Raw genomic sequence first — 17,379 nt, forward strand, 5'->3', positions numbered from 1 at the left:
TAGTGGTATATGCTCGGGTCTCCCTGTAGGCCCTTGCCTTCATTGCGGTCAGCCTCTGGAGTAAATAATTTACAGTTAAGCTAGTGAGAGCACCTCACATTTGTGGAAGAGGACAATTAAAATGTGATTGGAAAGCAAACTACATTCCTTCCTTGAAAGGGAAAACGGGATTACACAAATTAATGGAGGAAAGGCTCTCAGAGGCTATGAGCCACAGTGGCAATGTTTTCCCTCCACTGTCAGAGGTGTTGGGAACAAAACAGCAGAGATCATTCCACGTGCAACTTAAGGGTTAATTCTATTTGTGTTAAAAGGATGACAGGTGGAATTATTGCTTAGCAACCAGGCACAGTTGGATGATAGTTGCTGAGGAAGTTTTTTCTCTGTATGATTGTTTGATCGTTCCCTGCTATGTACAGGAATTGGATCGTCTGACCAAACTTGAGTAGGATTGAACTCCTTGTACAGTATTCCCTCCCAATCTAGTGGGCCAAATTTGGTGCATGGAACTGGCTGGAATTCCTGAACAGGACTGAACTCCCTGTGCATCAATCCTGCTTTCTGCAGCCATGTCTCTACCTGCCAGACACCTGACGTCCATAGCTGCCAAGTTATCCCTTTTTTTAAGGGAAATTCCATTATGCTGAATAGGCTTCCTCATGAGAAAAGGGAAAACTTGGCAGCTATGCTGACGTCACATGTGACATCAGCCATAGGGCAGTTGGCCATGGTTTCAAAGAAATGGCTTGACAGGCCAAGTAGGGAGGCCTGGGTTTGCCACCTGTGTTTAACCTTTCTTTTGGAATGGATTGATTGCTAGATGCAAATAAATGAATCTGAACAGATCCTAGCCAAACCATTGAAAATTTAGCAAGGAAGGAAGCAAGCAACAGCTTCTTAAACTGATGTTAACAGTTGTCTTTCTCTTCTTTTTTTGTTCAGAATAACCCAGCTCATATTCCTCCAGCCCTAAAGAAGATGATTCAAATGGCAGGCGAGATTGCGGATGGCATGGCTTATCTCAATGCCAACAAGTTTGTCCACAGAGATCTCGCTGCAAGGAACTGTATGGTGGCTGAGGACTTTACTGTGAAAATTGGAGGTATTCCCCCCTTTTATTTTCAGTCCAAAGGTGAAATGCAAAGGAAAGAAGGATCTTAGTTCTAGGCAGGGCATTTGGAAGCCACAGGTCTGCAAAAGGATTTTCCTGCGGCTTGTTATCATTAAATTTATTCGCCATCCTTCACCAGCAGGTCCCAGGGCTGGTTACAACAATTTAAAATTCAGAATTAAAATCAGTTAAAGCATACTATGTTTGCAAGAATAGGATGGGTCCTCAAAATGCATTTTCAGCAGCTACTTCTGTTTAGAGCTGTCTTGAGAACAACACTGGGCAAGTCTACGTCTAGTGGAGAGTCAAGCACCCTGAATGTCTTGGCTTTTAACTTTTTAAGAATAAAATGAGCAAAAGCAAGTTTCTGGCCATTTATTTGGGCTGTGGAGTAGGCAGAGCTTTGTGAGATCACTAGAGGCTGGTGGAATAAAATGTCCAGTTTACAGCAAGGTAGAATTTTGGCTCCTCCTCCCTCCTTATGGCTGCAGATGAAAAGGGTAAGTGTGGTGCATCCTGTGAATGCAAGGAAGCACAAATAGAAACCTCCGGGGAGCCACAACAGCGACCAATCTGTTCAATTCACTGGGCAAGTAAGATTTGTATATACTGTATTGCCTTTCCTCTAAGCAGGTCAAGGCAATGTGCCACATGGATTTCTCCACTCTCATTTTATTCTTCCAGTAACCTCTGTGAGTTACATTGCATGCATCGCCAGGAAGGGCTGGGAACCCCCGCTTCCTGAAACCCTGGAGAGCTGCTGCCAGTCAGTGTAGCCAGTGTTAAGCTAGAAAGACCCAATGTTCTGACTCTATCCCAGGTGTCAGCTGTTGGCAGCTTGAATTGTTTAGAGGTAGTTCATAAGGTTATTCAGCGGCTTTTATGGCAATGTGGTACTTTTGTTTTATTTTTAGCATTATGATTATTATTTTAACATGTGTCCTGTTGTGTACCATGTAGATTTTGGCATGACGAGAGATATCTATGAGACCGATTACTATCGCAAAGGTGGGAAGGGACTGCTGCCCGTCCGCTGGATGTCCCCAGAATCACTAAAGGACGGCGTGTTCACGACAAACTCGGACGTCTGGTAATAATGAATGTGTCTGGGGTTGTTTTTGCAACATTCCCAGAACCCCTGCAACTTGATTATGGCATGGAGAAAACACATCAAGCTTTTGGACAACTCTGGTTTTTCCTATCCTATTTGTAGGATTATCTATCTATCCTATTTGTAGACTCCTTGCTGCAACCCCTGTGTAATGTAGTCTCAAGGGTGCTACTTCCTCTATTTTGGAACTTCTGTCATGCCAAACCCCCAGTTTTAAACATGTTTAAACAAATACCTATATGGCTTGAAGGCTGGTTCGGTCCTGTAATATACATGCAGGGCTACTTAGCAGCTGCTGCAAAAGAATTAGAGAGGAGAACTAGAGACATTGCAAGAAAACACCAGGAAATATATATATATATATCTGCTTGGGATTAAATTCTTTGACATGACAGACTTAAAGCTGTAAAGATGTGTCATTTTGTGCCTATGCCGTTTTTCCCACAGCCCCAGAGAAACATTTTGAAACTCCACGCTTTGGCAGTCATGCTTCTTACATAGACAAGTGTATTTTGGAAACCACTTGGCTTCCCATTGCAGAATTCTTGGGAAGGGAGAACCCGTTGCTCCCTTTGTAGCCCTGTCTTCTGGAAAAGCTAATTTCAGAGCTGGGCTTACATAGCTTTTATTTCAGATTCCACTGACGAAGTAAAATAAGCACACTATCATCCAAGCCAGAAATAGTGTTGCAGGGAGGGGTGTGCATGATTTGAATCCAGATCCTAGGGTATTGAGATTTTAGTTAGAACCAGGCAAGTTTCTATTAGGATGGATTCCAGCATCTGCATTATTTGGAGCATAAAGTGTTACTTGCGATACAAAATCCCTGTGGCTTTGGCATAAACCTAGCTTCCTATTTTGCAGATATTTTCTGCTGATCAACACTGGGTTTTTACTTTTAAATCATGACATAATTTACACTTCAGGGAGGTGCATGTGTAAAACCGGCAAAACACTCAAAGCAACTAACCCAAACAGCCACTTTCCTAAAAGCAGTTGCATTCGTTTCTTTTTCCAACACGAGAGATTTATTACCAGATCAGAAAAGGCGTGTGCCCCATAACTTGTGGATGGTTTCCTGAGTGGTGGCTTTGGTGTAGGCGCAGTCATCAAGAAGCCACGACATAATATTGCTTTATCATCTGTATATTCCAAGCCATAAAAGGTAGCCTCGTACCTCGAAGAATGCCAATGTGATGTTGGGCCATCATTGAACACATGGCTTGCTGTTTGCCCCCATAATAAAGCGGGAATCCTTTTGATCTTTTCATCTCCATACCTCAGAGCAGCCTTTCATTATGAGGGACAATCACGTATGTGGCTTTTTCAAGCCCTGCACCATTTCCTCCTCAGTTAGGCCCGATTCCCATACCTCTGGAATTTCTCTGCTCTTGACCCCCTTTGTTGAGGTGAGATATTGTCCTTCATTTGCAAGTCTGGGGTAGAGAAGGAGGTTACTTACTTAGTTGATGATGATGTGAGCAAAATACCCAATCCCCTCTCTGATGCTCACATAAGCTCAGTGCACAAAAGTAGCCAATTCCGTTTAAACTTCCATTTGCTAGAATGCTACCTAACTTTTAGGCTTTTCTTGTAGGTCTTTTGGTGTCGTCTTGTGGGAGATAGCCACGTTAGCAGAGCAGCCTTACCAAGGCATGTCCAACGAGCAAGTTCTTCGCTTCGTGATGGAGGGCGGCCTTTTGGAGAAGCCAGACAACTGTCCTGATATGCTGTACGTATCGTCCCATCTTTATCTGCCTTTCTCTTCTCACCTGACTGCCTTGACTCTGATGCTAGCAAGCTGTCCGGGTCATCAAGGCAGGCTGAAGGGGTGGTGGGGGATATGGAACTGAGGTCACTTTCCCATTTACGCTGTTTCCCATTAAGAATTGCTGTCAATGAAGCCAGAGCTAGGAATTCTTACGCAGGCAATGCCAAACCTCTGTCCTACACAATGTATTGCATGTATTTCATTGACCGTAACTCCAGTTGGGAAGGGCCATAGCTCAGCAGTAGAGCTTTGCATGCAGAAGGTCCTGAGTTTAATCTCCAGCTAGAGCAGGGAGACATACTGGCCTAAAACCCCATAGAGCTGTTGCAAGTCAGTGTATACAGTACTGAGCTAAATGGGCAAGTGGTCTGACTCCATTTCAGCTTCCTATGAGCCCATGATTCTTTCAAGTCAGGAATATTCACAGCACTCATGTTTCTTTCGGAAGGTTTTCCTCCCACCGGAAGCAGCTGCAATGGTTAGCCAGCTTTAGGCTGTTTCGTCTCAATCCCCAGCTTTTACACAAGCTGGTTTCAAGCATGGTTCGCTTCTCTGTGAACTGGCTCTCTGGAAAAGAAATGCTGCGCCTTGCTGTTTGCGATTTTGTCGGAGGCCCACACAAGGGATGCAATAGCTTAGGGGGCCCCAGCTGCTTCAGATTCTTGGGGAAAGAGCTTATTTGGCCAGCGAACTCGGGATGGTGTCCGGTGACAATCCAGTGTTGTTTTGCTGCTTGCTCGTTCGCTCGGGTTGGGCAAGAGGGAAGAGCCTGTTGGAGGTTGCCATGGAAGTGGATTTCCCCCACCTTGCATTCTTTCCCTTCCAGGATGGGAATCTCCAGCAGGCTCAAACGGCTTTGAAATTATGCTTGACATTGTGGGAATAGCTCAACAAGGCGGGCGAGGGGAAGGGTAGCGTGTGTGTGCGCGCTTTGGAGTTCTGTAGAGGAAAAGAAATGTTTTCCCATTTTCATTTCCTTTGGCGGGGATGACGACGGATGAGAATAATAGGGTGTTTTGTTTTGTTTTGTTTTAAAAGCTCTGATGACCCTCCCCCCCCCAACATTGAGACTGAAATAATGTTTAGAGAAATATTTCACATATTTTTGTTTCCTTCGGGCATTTCCAAGCTATATTAGTCACTGGTTAAAGTTGAGGATTGGAATGAAGTTTTGTATAGAGTTAAACGTTAAGCTGCTAATAGGTACCAATTGACATGTTTTATGGAATCAATAACTCTTCCTCCCCCCGCTTGAATTGGCTTTAACTGATGGTCAGACTTTACATAATTCATTTTTCTGATCCTTCATGGGGTAAATGACTCAGTTTTGGAAAGCAGCAGACAAACGCAGAGCTTTGAATTCCAGCCCTCAATATGGTTACTAAGATTTGATCCAATGGCTGCTACTGAACTACCAAGTCCAGTTCAAGGTCTTGCCCTGGGCAGGCTTGAGGAACCCTTTTCAACTGTGAGGGCCACAATACCTTCTTAACATCCTTTTGAGGGCCACACATCAGTGAAAGATGGAGCAATGAATGGGAACTTTGCTTTTGTACTGTAGGCTGGTTTCTACACACACACACACACACACACACACACACACACACACACACACACGTGTGTCTATGCACCATCCAGACAAGCAAGAGGCAATACCAGAGTTCAAGGAGTATTTTGGACTATTTTGAAATATATTGTGAATAAGAACATACTGTTTTAGATTTCTGTATGTAGTGTGTGATGTTGTATTGTGCTTTTGCTATTTTTTTTGTTGGGAGCTGCCCATAGTGGCTGGGGCAATCCAATCAGATGGGTGGCATATAAATAAATGATGATGATGTTGATGATGCTTTATGGCAGAGTTGGGATTTGAACTCTGGTCTCTCAGGTCCTACTCTGGCACTCTAACCACTACTCCACATTTGGCTTGTATATCATGTTGCTCTGCCGCCGTCATTTGGAGTGTTGTCCCAACCAGCATCATACATACCTGCTGTTGGTCCAAAGGGGACAGGAAACAATCCATCGCCAGGACCTGTCCTCTTGCTCTACTGAAGGACCAGCTCCATTTGGCTCTTCCTCTCCCTGAACTGTTTTCATTCTAACTGCTCAGTGTAAAAACTATTAACTTAAGGGTACCTGAATTTTCTTCTTGCCCTCTTCTCTCCCCATCACCTGTTCCTTTTGTATGGTGCCTTTTATATTGCAAGCCTCCAAGCAGAGATTTCCTCCCTCCCTCCCTTTTCTATCTCTCCCCGATTGCTCATATCTAAGCTGCTCTGGGAGCCTTCTTCAAGTGTAAAAATACTGTACCTATAATGAATCATTGCCAGCTTAAACGGGGGGACCAAGACGGACCAATACGGGGTGGTTGTTGCTTTTCATTTCCAGCCACACAACTGCAACTACATATTAATCCAGCCTCAGACATGGACTTCCATTCGGAATCCAGCAAAGAAGATGCTGTTATTAGCATATTGGTTTTCTCCCCTCCCTCCCAGTTCCATCCACTTACAGATTCTTCCTCCATCTTGGGAAGTGCATCTTGTTTCCAAGACAGTATAAACAAGGCCTCCTTAACCACTCGGTGCAAGTAGCAAAAAACTTCCTATTATGGGAAGCACTGGCACTGGCTTAAAGGAAGTGTGATGTGTGCTTGCTGGCGCTGATTGTCACGTGTCTCCCGTTCCACTGGTTGTGGTATCTCCTCAGCAATGCCCAAAGGCCACAGGGCAGGAAGCCAGCCCAGTGTCCCATGCTCTTGGCTCCAGCTGGTGTGCCAGTCCGTTCTCCCCCCCCCCCTCCCCGGAGACAGAGCTTCGTCAGCTGGGGAGGAACAGCGATGAAGTAACAGAAATGGATCTCGGATATTTTTGTCACACTCTTTCTCCTTGGTTGTGAGGGGGTGGGGGGAGGTGAGGAGGGGGTGGCAGCTGTTCTTACAGGCTGCCTGCTTTTCAAGAGGAGGGAAGCTAGTCAAACATAGGGCTTACTTTAAGAGGGTGGGGAGATAACATTTCACCCCCTTGTCCTGTGCGTCTGCTGGGGGTAGGTAACGGGGGGGGGGAGTGTCTGCCCTGCTCAAATGAACCGTTATCCCAGATTTTCAGCTTTCCTTTTTTTAAAAAAAGTAAGTTTGTGGCATTTGTAGTATGTGACCAAATGTACAGGCACTATTCTTACATTTTGTGAGAAATTGGCCTGCTTCCCGTCATATTGCCCCACCACCACCACCACCCTCCCAAAAAATTATTGGGAACACCCATGATCTATTACCAGGCTAGAATTTATGATGCCTTTTTTTATGACGCCACACAGTTGTACCACTAACACATTTTTCCAGGCACAAGAATAAGGACCTCCTAACAATTCTGAGCACCCTTAAGAATCTACTGTTTTCCAGCATTCCTTTGGGGGTGGGGGGGAGCCATGAGTCTAAAGTGGCATAATAGTGTTTAAATGCATGGTGCTGATACGGCGAAACTAAAGTTGGTCATTTAGTATCGGTGGTCAGTCAGTTGGTCCTACGCTGTGGAAAACATCCGGCAGAGATTTGGCATAGGCATCTTCCATTTTGTCTTTCTGTTGAAGACATTTTTATGTAGATAGGCCTTTGCAGCTGTTTAGTTATTTATTAACCAGTCACCTTACTGGTAATTTATATTTTTGTTTGTACAGACGTACCTTGGTTCTCGAACGGAATCCGCTCCGGAAGTCCGTTCGTCTTCCGAAAACATTCAAAAACCAGGGCGCAGATTCCAATTGGCTGCAGGAGCTTCCTGCACTCAATCGGAAGCCGCGTCGGACATTCAGCTTCCAAAGAACATTCACAAACCGGAACACTCACTTCCGGGTTTGCGGCATTCGGGAGCCAAAACATACGAGTACCAAGGCGTTCGACAACCAAGGTACGACTGTATTCTTTTAAATGGTGTTTTCTAGTTTCACCTTGAAAACTGCCCCAATACTTTGCAATGTGGCGGCATAGAGACACATTTATAAATACTCAGCGCTGCAAAACTAGATTGGTGGTTTCACGCCTGTGTGTTTTTCTCTCTTCTCTTTCCAGTTTTGAGCTGATGCGCATGTGCTGGCAGTACAATCCCAAGATGAGACCCTCCTTCCTGGAGATCATCGGGAGCATAAAGGATGAACTGGACCCAGCCTTCAAAGAGGTCTCCTTCTTCTACAGCGACGAGAACAAGCCGCCCGACACGGAGGAGCTTGATTTAGAGACAGAGAACATGGAGAGCATTCCTTTGGATCCTTCCTCGACCCTCCAACCTTCTGACAAACACTCAGGACATAAAGCTGAGAACGGCCCCGGCGTGGTGGTCCTGCGGGCCAGCTTTGAGGAGAGGCAGCCGTACGCGCACATGAACGGGGGGCGCAAGAATGAGCGAGCCTTGCCTTTGCCTCAGTCTTCGGCCTGCTGACCTTTCAGAACCAGGTTTTTTTTGTTTTGTTGTTGTTGCGAAATCGTGCATCTGCACAAGCATCGGGAGAGGGGTGGGCGAGAGAGAGCAAGCAAAGCAAGCAAGAAAAATAACAATATATTCAAAAGCCTACTGTACCTCAGTGGATCTTCAGAACTGTCATAGCTGCACACAGGAGAATCCTCTCTTCAGTTTAAAAGTTGAAATAGCATTTCTCTATTTTTTTTCTTTTTTCTTTTCAATATGCAAGCAGAAGATTGTTTCAAAGCAAAAAACAAAACTCTGAATGTGGGGCACACACTCAGCCTTCTAAAACTCTTTGACAGTAACAATAGCAAATGAAAACTTGAGAATCTGATGTGTGTATCCCCCTTTCCTTCCTTTCTGCTTCATAATGGGAAACATATCTGCGTGAAGTTCAACTGTACGGCACTTTTCTTCCTTTTTTAAAGAATCACATCAAGAGAAAAATGGCAGGCCAGCAGAAGCACTCTCTCTCTCTCTTCCCCCTGTTCCTCCCTCCCTCCTTCTCTCTCTCTCTCTGTCTCTCTCTGTTCCCCCTCGCAAGCACCTGCTTAACACTTTAGATTGTTACAAAAGCAAAGCAGGAGTTCAAGAAGGGCAGGGGGAAGGACTGGATTTTTTTATATTATTCCTTAATCTTTTTAGGATCACCTTAGAGATAAAAAGAAAGGCCATTATTTGTCCAAGGTTGTAAACTGTTTTCAATGCTGCCAAATTTTGCCAAAAAAAACCCCACAAAATGAACTTTATTTTAGGGGTGTTTGTTTTTGGGTAGGCATCGAGGGGGCAAAATAATCACATGTTCCCTTAAAATGAAACGCAGACCAATACACTCCAATCATACACTGGCATTATTTAAAGAAAAAAGAAAAAAGATCAGATTGTCTAGATTTGATTTTTTTTTTACTGGACAAAAAAAATGATTTTTTAAAACGCAGTTGAGAACCTAAAGGAGAGGGTAGAGGTGAAATAAATTACCTCCCCTTATATGAATTCTGGACAAAACTGGCACTGGTTAGCCAAATCGGGGGGGGGGGTGGGGCGGAGATGAATTTTGTGTAAAAATTCAACAGCACTACGAAAAGGAAATAGACAGTAAAAAAGAAGGAATTTCCATGAGTTGTTCCTGCTGTTCCGTGGCAGGCTTGCGAGAAAATACTTAAGAGAAACACACACACACAAAATGGAGAAGAATAGCCAATTAAACGGATTCAAGCATCCAACACTGTTGACCTTTTTTCTCTCTGTTATTAAGACTTCAAAGGGTCTTGCAGTTCTATGTTAGACCATGGATCATTTGCATACACATTGTCTTTTGGTGTCACTTTTATAACTTTTTTACAGTTCAGATGCTCATCTATATGTCTGTACAGAAAAAAAAAGCTGCTATTTTTTTTGTTCTTTATCTTTGTGGATTTAATCTATGAGAAATCTTCAGGTCTACCCCCTTTTTTTCCTCTTGCCACCCCCTCCCTCCCCATTCCCAAAAAAGTTTCTAAATGCTTTGTACTATAATGTGTAACTTCTCTTTTTCGCCAACCCCCCCCCCCCACTTTCCCAGGACGTGATACCTGAAACATGATTTGCCATCAACTGTTAATGCCTTTTATAAATACGTTTCTGTTTCCTCCCCCCTGTCTTCCTCTCTCTCAAATCTCTCTGTTTCCCCACCCCTTTTCTGTTAGTTAGTTTAACAGTATCTATAGGCTGTTTGGGCGGGCCTGAGTGGGGGGAGATATATTTCTGGTAGCGTGACTTCTGCGTCCTGCCTAAATATGTATCCTCCTCTCCCTTTTTTTAACCGTCTCCTCCTTTTCCTCGCCCTTTGCCCATAATACAGCACCCATGTCTGTTACAGTGCAAGGTATGATGCAAGCTCAGGTCAGGAAAACAAGTTAACTATTTAGTACATTCTTATTCAGTGTTCATATTCATATTGGTGTATTGATAGCCTCGCCCCCATTTTCCTTTTGCCTTTGTTTTGTTTTTGGTTGTCTCTCTCAAACAACCACACACATAAAGAAGTACATGCATATGTATTTTAAATGTTGGGTGCAACAGCTGTTGAGCTGCCAATACCAGGTTTGGGGGTCATTTAAGAAAACAACAGATTGATTGGTTTTTAACCCTTTCATCCTACGAACAGCACGTCTCTTTCAGTTCTCAGCGTGGGCAACTTTGTACAAGGTCACGAAACCTCTGCGTTTGTTTTTCTTTCTTTTCTTTTTTTAAAAAGTAAGCTCTGGTGGCGAAAAAACAAGGGTTGCTGATAGTTCCAGCTTGCAGAAAATGGTGGGTGGTTAAAAATGGAGGCAAGCCGCAAGAGGTCTTGAGCATTTGGGGGCCACTGTTTATATGTGAGCCAGTGGTTCCCTTGCAGCAGCTATGAATATCTGCATAAGTTCAGACCAAACTCCCCAAACAAAGCGAGGAGCAATCTGTTAGCTGAGTTGCATATGTAGAGGAACAAGGAGCCTGCAGTTTGCAAAATCAAGGTGCCTTAACACTCGTTAATTCACCTGTACTTAACTGCATGGAAGTTCTGTATTAGCACTGATCCAACCAAAGTCTGACAGCAAAAAAAGAAGGGTTGTTCTGGGATGGAAATGTTGAAATATTTCATTTTGGGAGGGAGGGGGTGTTTGACTGAGAACAAAGAATTAAAATATAATTGCTAGATGTGACTGGAGATAATGATATGTTTGTAGTGCTTCCCCTCCCTCATTTGTGTAGCTTCAGTCCCATTATTTTCTTTTTCACCTATCCCATAGTTAGCTATACCCCCCCCCTTTATAAAAAGAAAAGAAAAAGAAAAAAAGGTATTCTATGTAGGATTTTTTTATTTATTTTTGTGCTATCAGTTTAAATCACTGTAGAGACGCCCCATAATAAATTTTAAATACTGAGATAAGGGTTTTTGAGTTATGACAAGGGGACAGTTTTTTATTTTATTTTTCTTATTTTTTCAAACATTTATCTACCTCACTCTTATTTTGTGTGTGTGTATATATATATATATATATATAAATATATATAAATATACATCTCTCAGCAGCCAACAGTATACTGTTGATATACCGGTAACCTCATTCATTGTACAAACCACATCCTCCAGGTTTTGGAGAGGAGAGGTCACTACCAAATCAAAAAGGTCACCTAAAAACATTTGTAGCTGCTGGTTTAAAAAACACCGTTTATGCTTTCACTTGATGCTGTGTTGAGAGTTGAAAATCATTGTCAGAAGTCATTTGAGCTGAACTCAATAGCTGCTCTTAAAACCTGTTGTTGAAATGAATGGGCAGGGGGGGGGGGGAAACCTCACTGGAATATGCCCATGTCATCGAAAAGAATGGCATAGTGAAGCACAACAGACCCAGGTCATCCTGGCTGAGAACTAGTGGCTCTCTGGGGTTTAAGAAAATGACAACTGTTAATACATTTATCATGCACCAGTTGTGTACTGAATTTGGATGGTTGCTCTGCTGTGGACGGATAAAGAGTCCAAGCAGATGCATGTCTTTCAGATGCCCCAAGCACCCACAAAAAAAGACTGCTAGAGCAAAGTGGTACCTACATAATAATGATGAAGTGTAGTAGGTTCCGTTCTTTGACTAAAACAGACAGTGAAATGTGTTGTCCTCAAACCAAGAACCCACTCAATGTACACTTTAGGAACTTTGGTGGAGAAGAGTGGGAGCTGCTTCTGTTCAACAGGAGCACTGAGGCATGTTTCATTCTGTGCAGATGGACCATCTTGAAATCCTTTCCCCACACCTCCAAAACTCTGCTATAGGTGTGGATTCTGACCATCCCGTTGTCAGATTTGTCACAGCTTCATCTTATCAGTAAGATTTTTATATTCTGTTTACCTGATTCTGGAGGTTGTTCCTGCTGTGGCATCTGATTGTGTTAGTTGACTATTTTTGGAATTATAGAGCCTCTTAGATACATGGCCCGTGGTTGTCGCCTTGAGAGAGCATGACTATCTAGTTCCTGCACTTGGCCTTGGGATGAGTGGGAGGTGGGGAGGAATCTGGAACGCCTGGTATGCCAGGCTTCCCCTGGCTTAATCCCTTGGTTTTGCCCTTTTCTTCTTGGTGACCCTTTGTGGTAGTGGTGGTGGCCTCTGTTCTCTTGCACATATTAAATCTCCACAACCGTGGGGATCCTCACTCAGTCCTTTCAGCTGGCTAAGAGGGTTTTGTTTAAAACTGTCCAAGTTATTATTATTTTTTTATTGTATGTAGGTGGTTTTGAAATATTAGGAGAGAACACTAACAATGTAGTGCCCATCTAAAAAACACATTTCAGAAGCATTCAAGTGTAAGGCAGTCATGTGACTAAGCAAGTGGGCCCATGTGATACGTCAGCCCATCTGGACCAAACCACCTCGACTCTACCATTGCATTCTGCACTCACAACATTTTTAATAATTCCATTTTGGTTTCCACAGTTCTTTGTATTGGGATTTGTGTGCGTGTGTACATGTGTGTTTCCCAGATCATATAATATACCTGGCTTTTCCCATACAGTTGTTTATGCATGTCAAACAGAGAATTAATGTTGGCTTCATATTGGGCATGAGGCTGGGGTTTTCAGCAAGACTGCTGTCTTGCACGGGATGAAGAACTGATTTTAGATCTTGATGGGCTTGAATTAAAGATGTTTGGATTAACGTTGTAAAATAAAATAAAATCTACTCGTGTTCTTAATAGTAAACACAGAAGATCTTGGCTCCTTCAGTCACCAGATGTGACTAACCAACACAGATTGTCTTCATTGAAGGAAAAAAAGGAAGCTGAACTAACAGGTCCATTATGTATTTTGATGAGAACATAAGAATAACCTTGATGGATCAGACCAAGGATCCAACCAGTCTTAGCGTCCATTTTTCCACAGTGGCCAGCTAGATGTTTCTAAGCAGTCAACAAGCCAGGTATGAAGGCTGCAGCCCTTCTAGTTTATATCCTCCTGCAAGAGGGTTGTTGCATCTGGATCCAGATGTTCCATTTAACTTTCATGGCCATCAGCCATTATTAAGGCCTCTTGTCCTCCATGGAGCCTCCTTTTTAAATCCATATAAACCAGTGGCTATCCTTGTATCTTGTAGCAGCAAGTTCTGTGTTTTCTTTCATGTGTCCTGAACCTTCTATCATTGGGTGACCCAAAATCCAGTGTCAATGAGAAGAACTTTCTGTAACCCATTTTCTCTTCCTTGTGCATTTTTTTTAATAAAAGAAAATTTATCATCCCCGCCCCCCTTAATGTTTTATATTCTAAATTTTAAAGGCACCGAACTTCTTAGTTTTTCCTTTCTGGGAAAATGTTCCAACCCCATGGTTAGACCTTTTCCAACTTGTTGAGATGTGGTGAGCAGAATCATACCCAACATTTCAAGTGACTTTGCACCAATTGATTAGGTTATTTGCATGTTATTTTCAATAAATTTCCAAACAATCCCTAATTGGCTTATTTCATTGCCAGTGCACATTAATAGACACCACAACCTCCAGTATGTATTCTTGGAAACAACTTGATGGTTCAGATCCCATCAAAAGTGTATGTGTTAAGATTATTTTTTGGTCCAGTGTGCATCACAATTTCATTCCCCATGTTCTTCTTTGGCGCTTTTTACGGTCAGCATGAGTGTTCACTATCCCTTAATAAATTAAAAAGCATTAGTCCCAATACAGATCCTGTTGTTTATATTCCCCCATTGAGAGATTTCCCCATTATTCTGATTTTCTGCCTCCTGTTCTTTAATCTTCGTGATCCATAGGAGGAGTTGCCCTTTTATTCCATAACTGCTAAATTGATCCAGGAGTCTCTGATGAAGGATTTTGGCAAAATATTTTTTAGAAGTCAAGAGCAGTATAATATCTATTGGATTATCCTGATCTACATGGTTTTTGAATCTCTCAAAGAATTCTAAAATGTTGATGAGGCAGGATTTCAATTTGCAGAAGCCAATTTGCTGCTTCTGTTTAATAATTCTATCTTCAGTACACTATGCCAACTTTACTGGGATGGATGTTCAGTGAATGGACCTGTCTTTTTCCAGGTCCTCCTGGCTCACTTAAAAAAATATAATTGTTGGGATTTGTTTACTTTCTAATCCTCCAGTATGGAGGCCAGTTTGTATTGAAGCAACATGCAAAGTTTTAAGAGCAACAATTTCTCATTTGGAGTTTTCAAAGAACAGCATGTGACTTGTTAACTTCTAATCTCATAATTAGCCCCAGAATTTCATTTCAGGACAGTTCCATTTGATTTAGTGCCCACCCCCACCCACCCCCCAAAATGTGATTCATGTGCAAGTGTCTGTCGCTGAGTTCTTTTAGTGATGTGCAGGAGGTGGTTTGGTTTCAGAGGAAGGAATCTTGTATCGACACAAAAGTGTTGCATGCTTGGTTACTATTAAATCAGATGTTAACCTTGTTATGAAAAGAACTAGACACCAAAAGCAGAGCATGAGGTGGGGCTAATTTCCAGTTCATTTCTCCTCTTCTCCTTAAGAGAAGAGAAGTTAAGATTCTTTCACAGTTTAACACTGATGCTACTGTTGATACAGAAAATAAAAGAAATGCTCAGCCTTAAGACTAGTCAGGAGATGGAACTGCTTTTTAGATCTCTGGGAACCTGCTGCGGGTTGTTTACTACAATCCATGGCTGTATGAATGACACTCCTGTTGTTGATATAATGTTCTATATAGTTATATATTTTTTAAAAAAATTCCATTCCAGTAGTAGGTAACACATTCTTGTTATGCTCTTTTAATTTTGTTTTTTCAATGGTGTACTCTATCACTGGATAACAACGAGTGGATCTATTGGGGCTGCTGCGATAGTTGCATAGCCCAGCAATGAACTCTATATACTGCGACCCCACTCTTTTAAGCATAATTAAAAGAAAGAAAGAAATGTTGGCACAAAGAGAAATAACAAGAGAGCATGTCCATATATATGTGCCGACTCAATCGTTATGTTTAGGTTGAACCCTTCCCCCCCCCCCCCCGCGGGTGCTGAAGATACAGAACCAATGGGGTTGTATTCTAGAAGTCGCTGGCTATCATCTCAGTTTGGAAGACCAACTGGTTCTGAGTCGAGGCACTTAACTTTTCTTTTTAATAGGTTTTTTAAAAGAACTATAATGAGGTCTATCCAAACTGAAAGCAGAAAATATGCAAGACACTGTGAAATACAGGTATGGGGCAAAGATACTCATCTTCAGACACAGTTGGCCCGAAGTTCAGCCTAGTTTACAAAGCATGACAACATCCAACTAATTAATTTGTCCGTGCATAATTGAATTCCCGTCTCAATGTCTTTGCTGTGGAGTAAAGTACACTATGTAGAACTTCATTAAAGGTTCTGATAACAAGTTTACCCTCATCCAGAGCTCCATGATAACAAGTTTACCCTCATCCAGAGCTCCATGTGCACATGGAGTTCTGCACACCTGGCTTCCCTTTTCACCTTAATGGAAGGCAGCTCTGCTGAAGTAAATGGAGTAGCGCATGTGCTCTATGCACGTACTAGAGCAAGTGGAAGGGATTGCTGGACTGGGCCACCTGACCATAAATAAGTGTTGCACAAGTTCCAGATGGCTTTCATTAGATGTGCATGTGGAATGGGTGTGTACTTGTGTGTGGTTGTCATCTTTTACTTTTGTATCCTTTCTGTTGACTAGCAATCCATTAGCATTTTCAATAGAGCTCTTAAGTCCAGTAGATTACGGGTAGTCAGTTGACAAAGCTCTGGTTTACAAAACAAAACCCTTATTACATATTTCATTGCATTTTATAAGTACATAGAATGATTTTTATAGAAATGTTTGTAGTTTATAAATGCCTAAAATAATTTAAGGGCACTTTTCAGTGTGTGTGTGTGTGTGTGGATGTATGTCTAAGGTTTTCTTTTGTTTTCCTTTCCTTTTTAGGATACTGGTTTTTACTAGTTAGCTTTACAATATGCCAAAAAAGGATCCTGTACCAACTCTTAAATCATGGTTCATTTGTTACCCCAAATACACAGTAAACCCAGAATATGTTCTGTATCTTCAGTCACCTGGTCTTCCAGAGCCCTCTGGATGGGTGGGATCATCTTCAACTGGTCATTTCACTTATACTGTATGGGTGCAGGTTGGGATAAAACCTCATTGGTTAAGGAAACAGAACCATTGTTGCTGCTACGCAGTCTTTAGCTACAATCCTCAGTACGCTTCTTTGGAAGTAAATTACACTGAAATTCAGAGTAAATGCATCTCCAAGTAAACGTGTTTGGGATTGGAATTGTTTGTATTATTTAAGTACCTGCTTTATTGTTGCCTAGGTTGATTGAAGGATTTGACTGCATAGTATGATATTGTGGTGAAAAACCACTTTCAATACTTATCACTGAAAGAAAGACAACTTACGTTTACAGATTCCTTATCACTTCTATTCAAAGAAAAGGTGGCTTTGTATGCAGCCTGTACAATTTATGTAGATATTTAGCAACGTTAAATCTTTGTTTTAAATGACCATCAAAGGTCCCTATTTATTATTCTAATTATTTAAACAAGAATACCGAAGATCCAATTTCTGTACCCAAATTAAAACAGCTCCTTCTCCTCTTTACCCAAAGGGTTCTGGGTAGTTCTGTTGCCTTTTTTATTTTATTTTTTTCTGTTTTCTAAACCAGTGAGGTTTGAGAAGAAAGGACTGGCCAGAGTTGTTCTACCTCTGGAACAAAAAAGTTGAAAAAAAAACACAGAAACTAGAAAGTGCTATGGAACTGAATGCATTTGCAAACAACATTTTCCAAGTTACCTTGTTTAAAATAGAAAGTTTTTTTAAAAAAATAATAAAAAATAAAATAAAACAGTAATAACATGGCCAATTTATTACATAAAGACTTGCTATGTATAAATTATTCCTAAAGAAAT

At 42.0% G+C, this 17,379-nt stretch overlaps 1 protein-coding gene across 1 annotated transcript in view; it reads left to right on the top strand.

Moving 5' to 3' along the window:
* Positions 1 to 11,244, top strand: part of IGF1R (insulin like growth factor 1 receptor) — a 186,776-nt gene extending 175,532 nt beyond the window's left edge. The window contains exons 18-21 of the mRNA XM_035131059.3: positions 943 to 1,102; positions 2,072 to 2,201; positions 3,820 to 3,954; positions 8,063 to 11,244. Of these exons, the coding sequence (XP_034986950.2) occupies positions 943 to 1,102; positions 2,072 to 2,201; positions 3,820 to 3,954; positions 8,063 to 8,429 (792 nt within the window). The 3' untranslated portion in view covers positions 8,430 to 11,244. The remainder of the gene's footprint in view (positions 1 to 942; positions 1,103 to 2,071; positions 2,202 to 3,819; positions 3,955 to 8,062) is intronic.
* The last annotated feature ends 6,135 nt before the right edge of the window (positions 11,245 to 17,379 follow it).

This window comes from Zootoca vivipara, chromosome 13, assembly GCF_965207765.1.
Source record: "Zootoca vivipara chromosome 13, rZooViv2.hap1.1, whole genome shotgun sequence".
Taxonomy (NCBI): domain Eukaryota; kingdom Metazoa; phylum Chordata; class Lepidosauria; order Squamata; family Lacertidae; genus Zootoca; species Zootoca vivipara.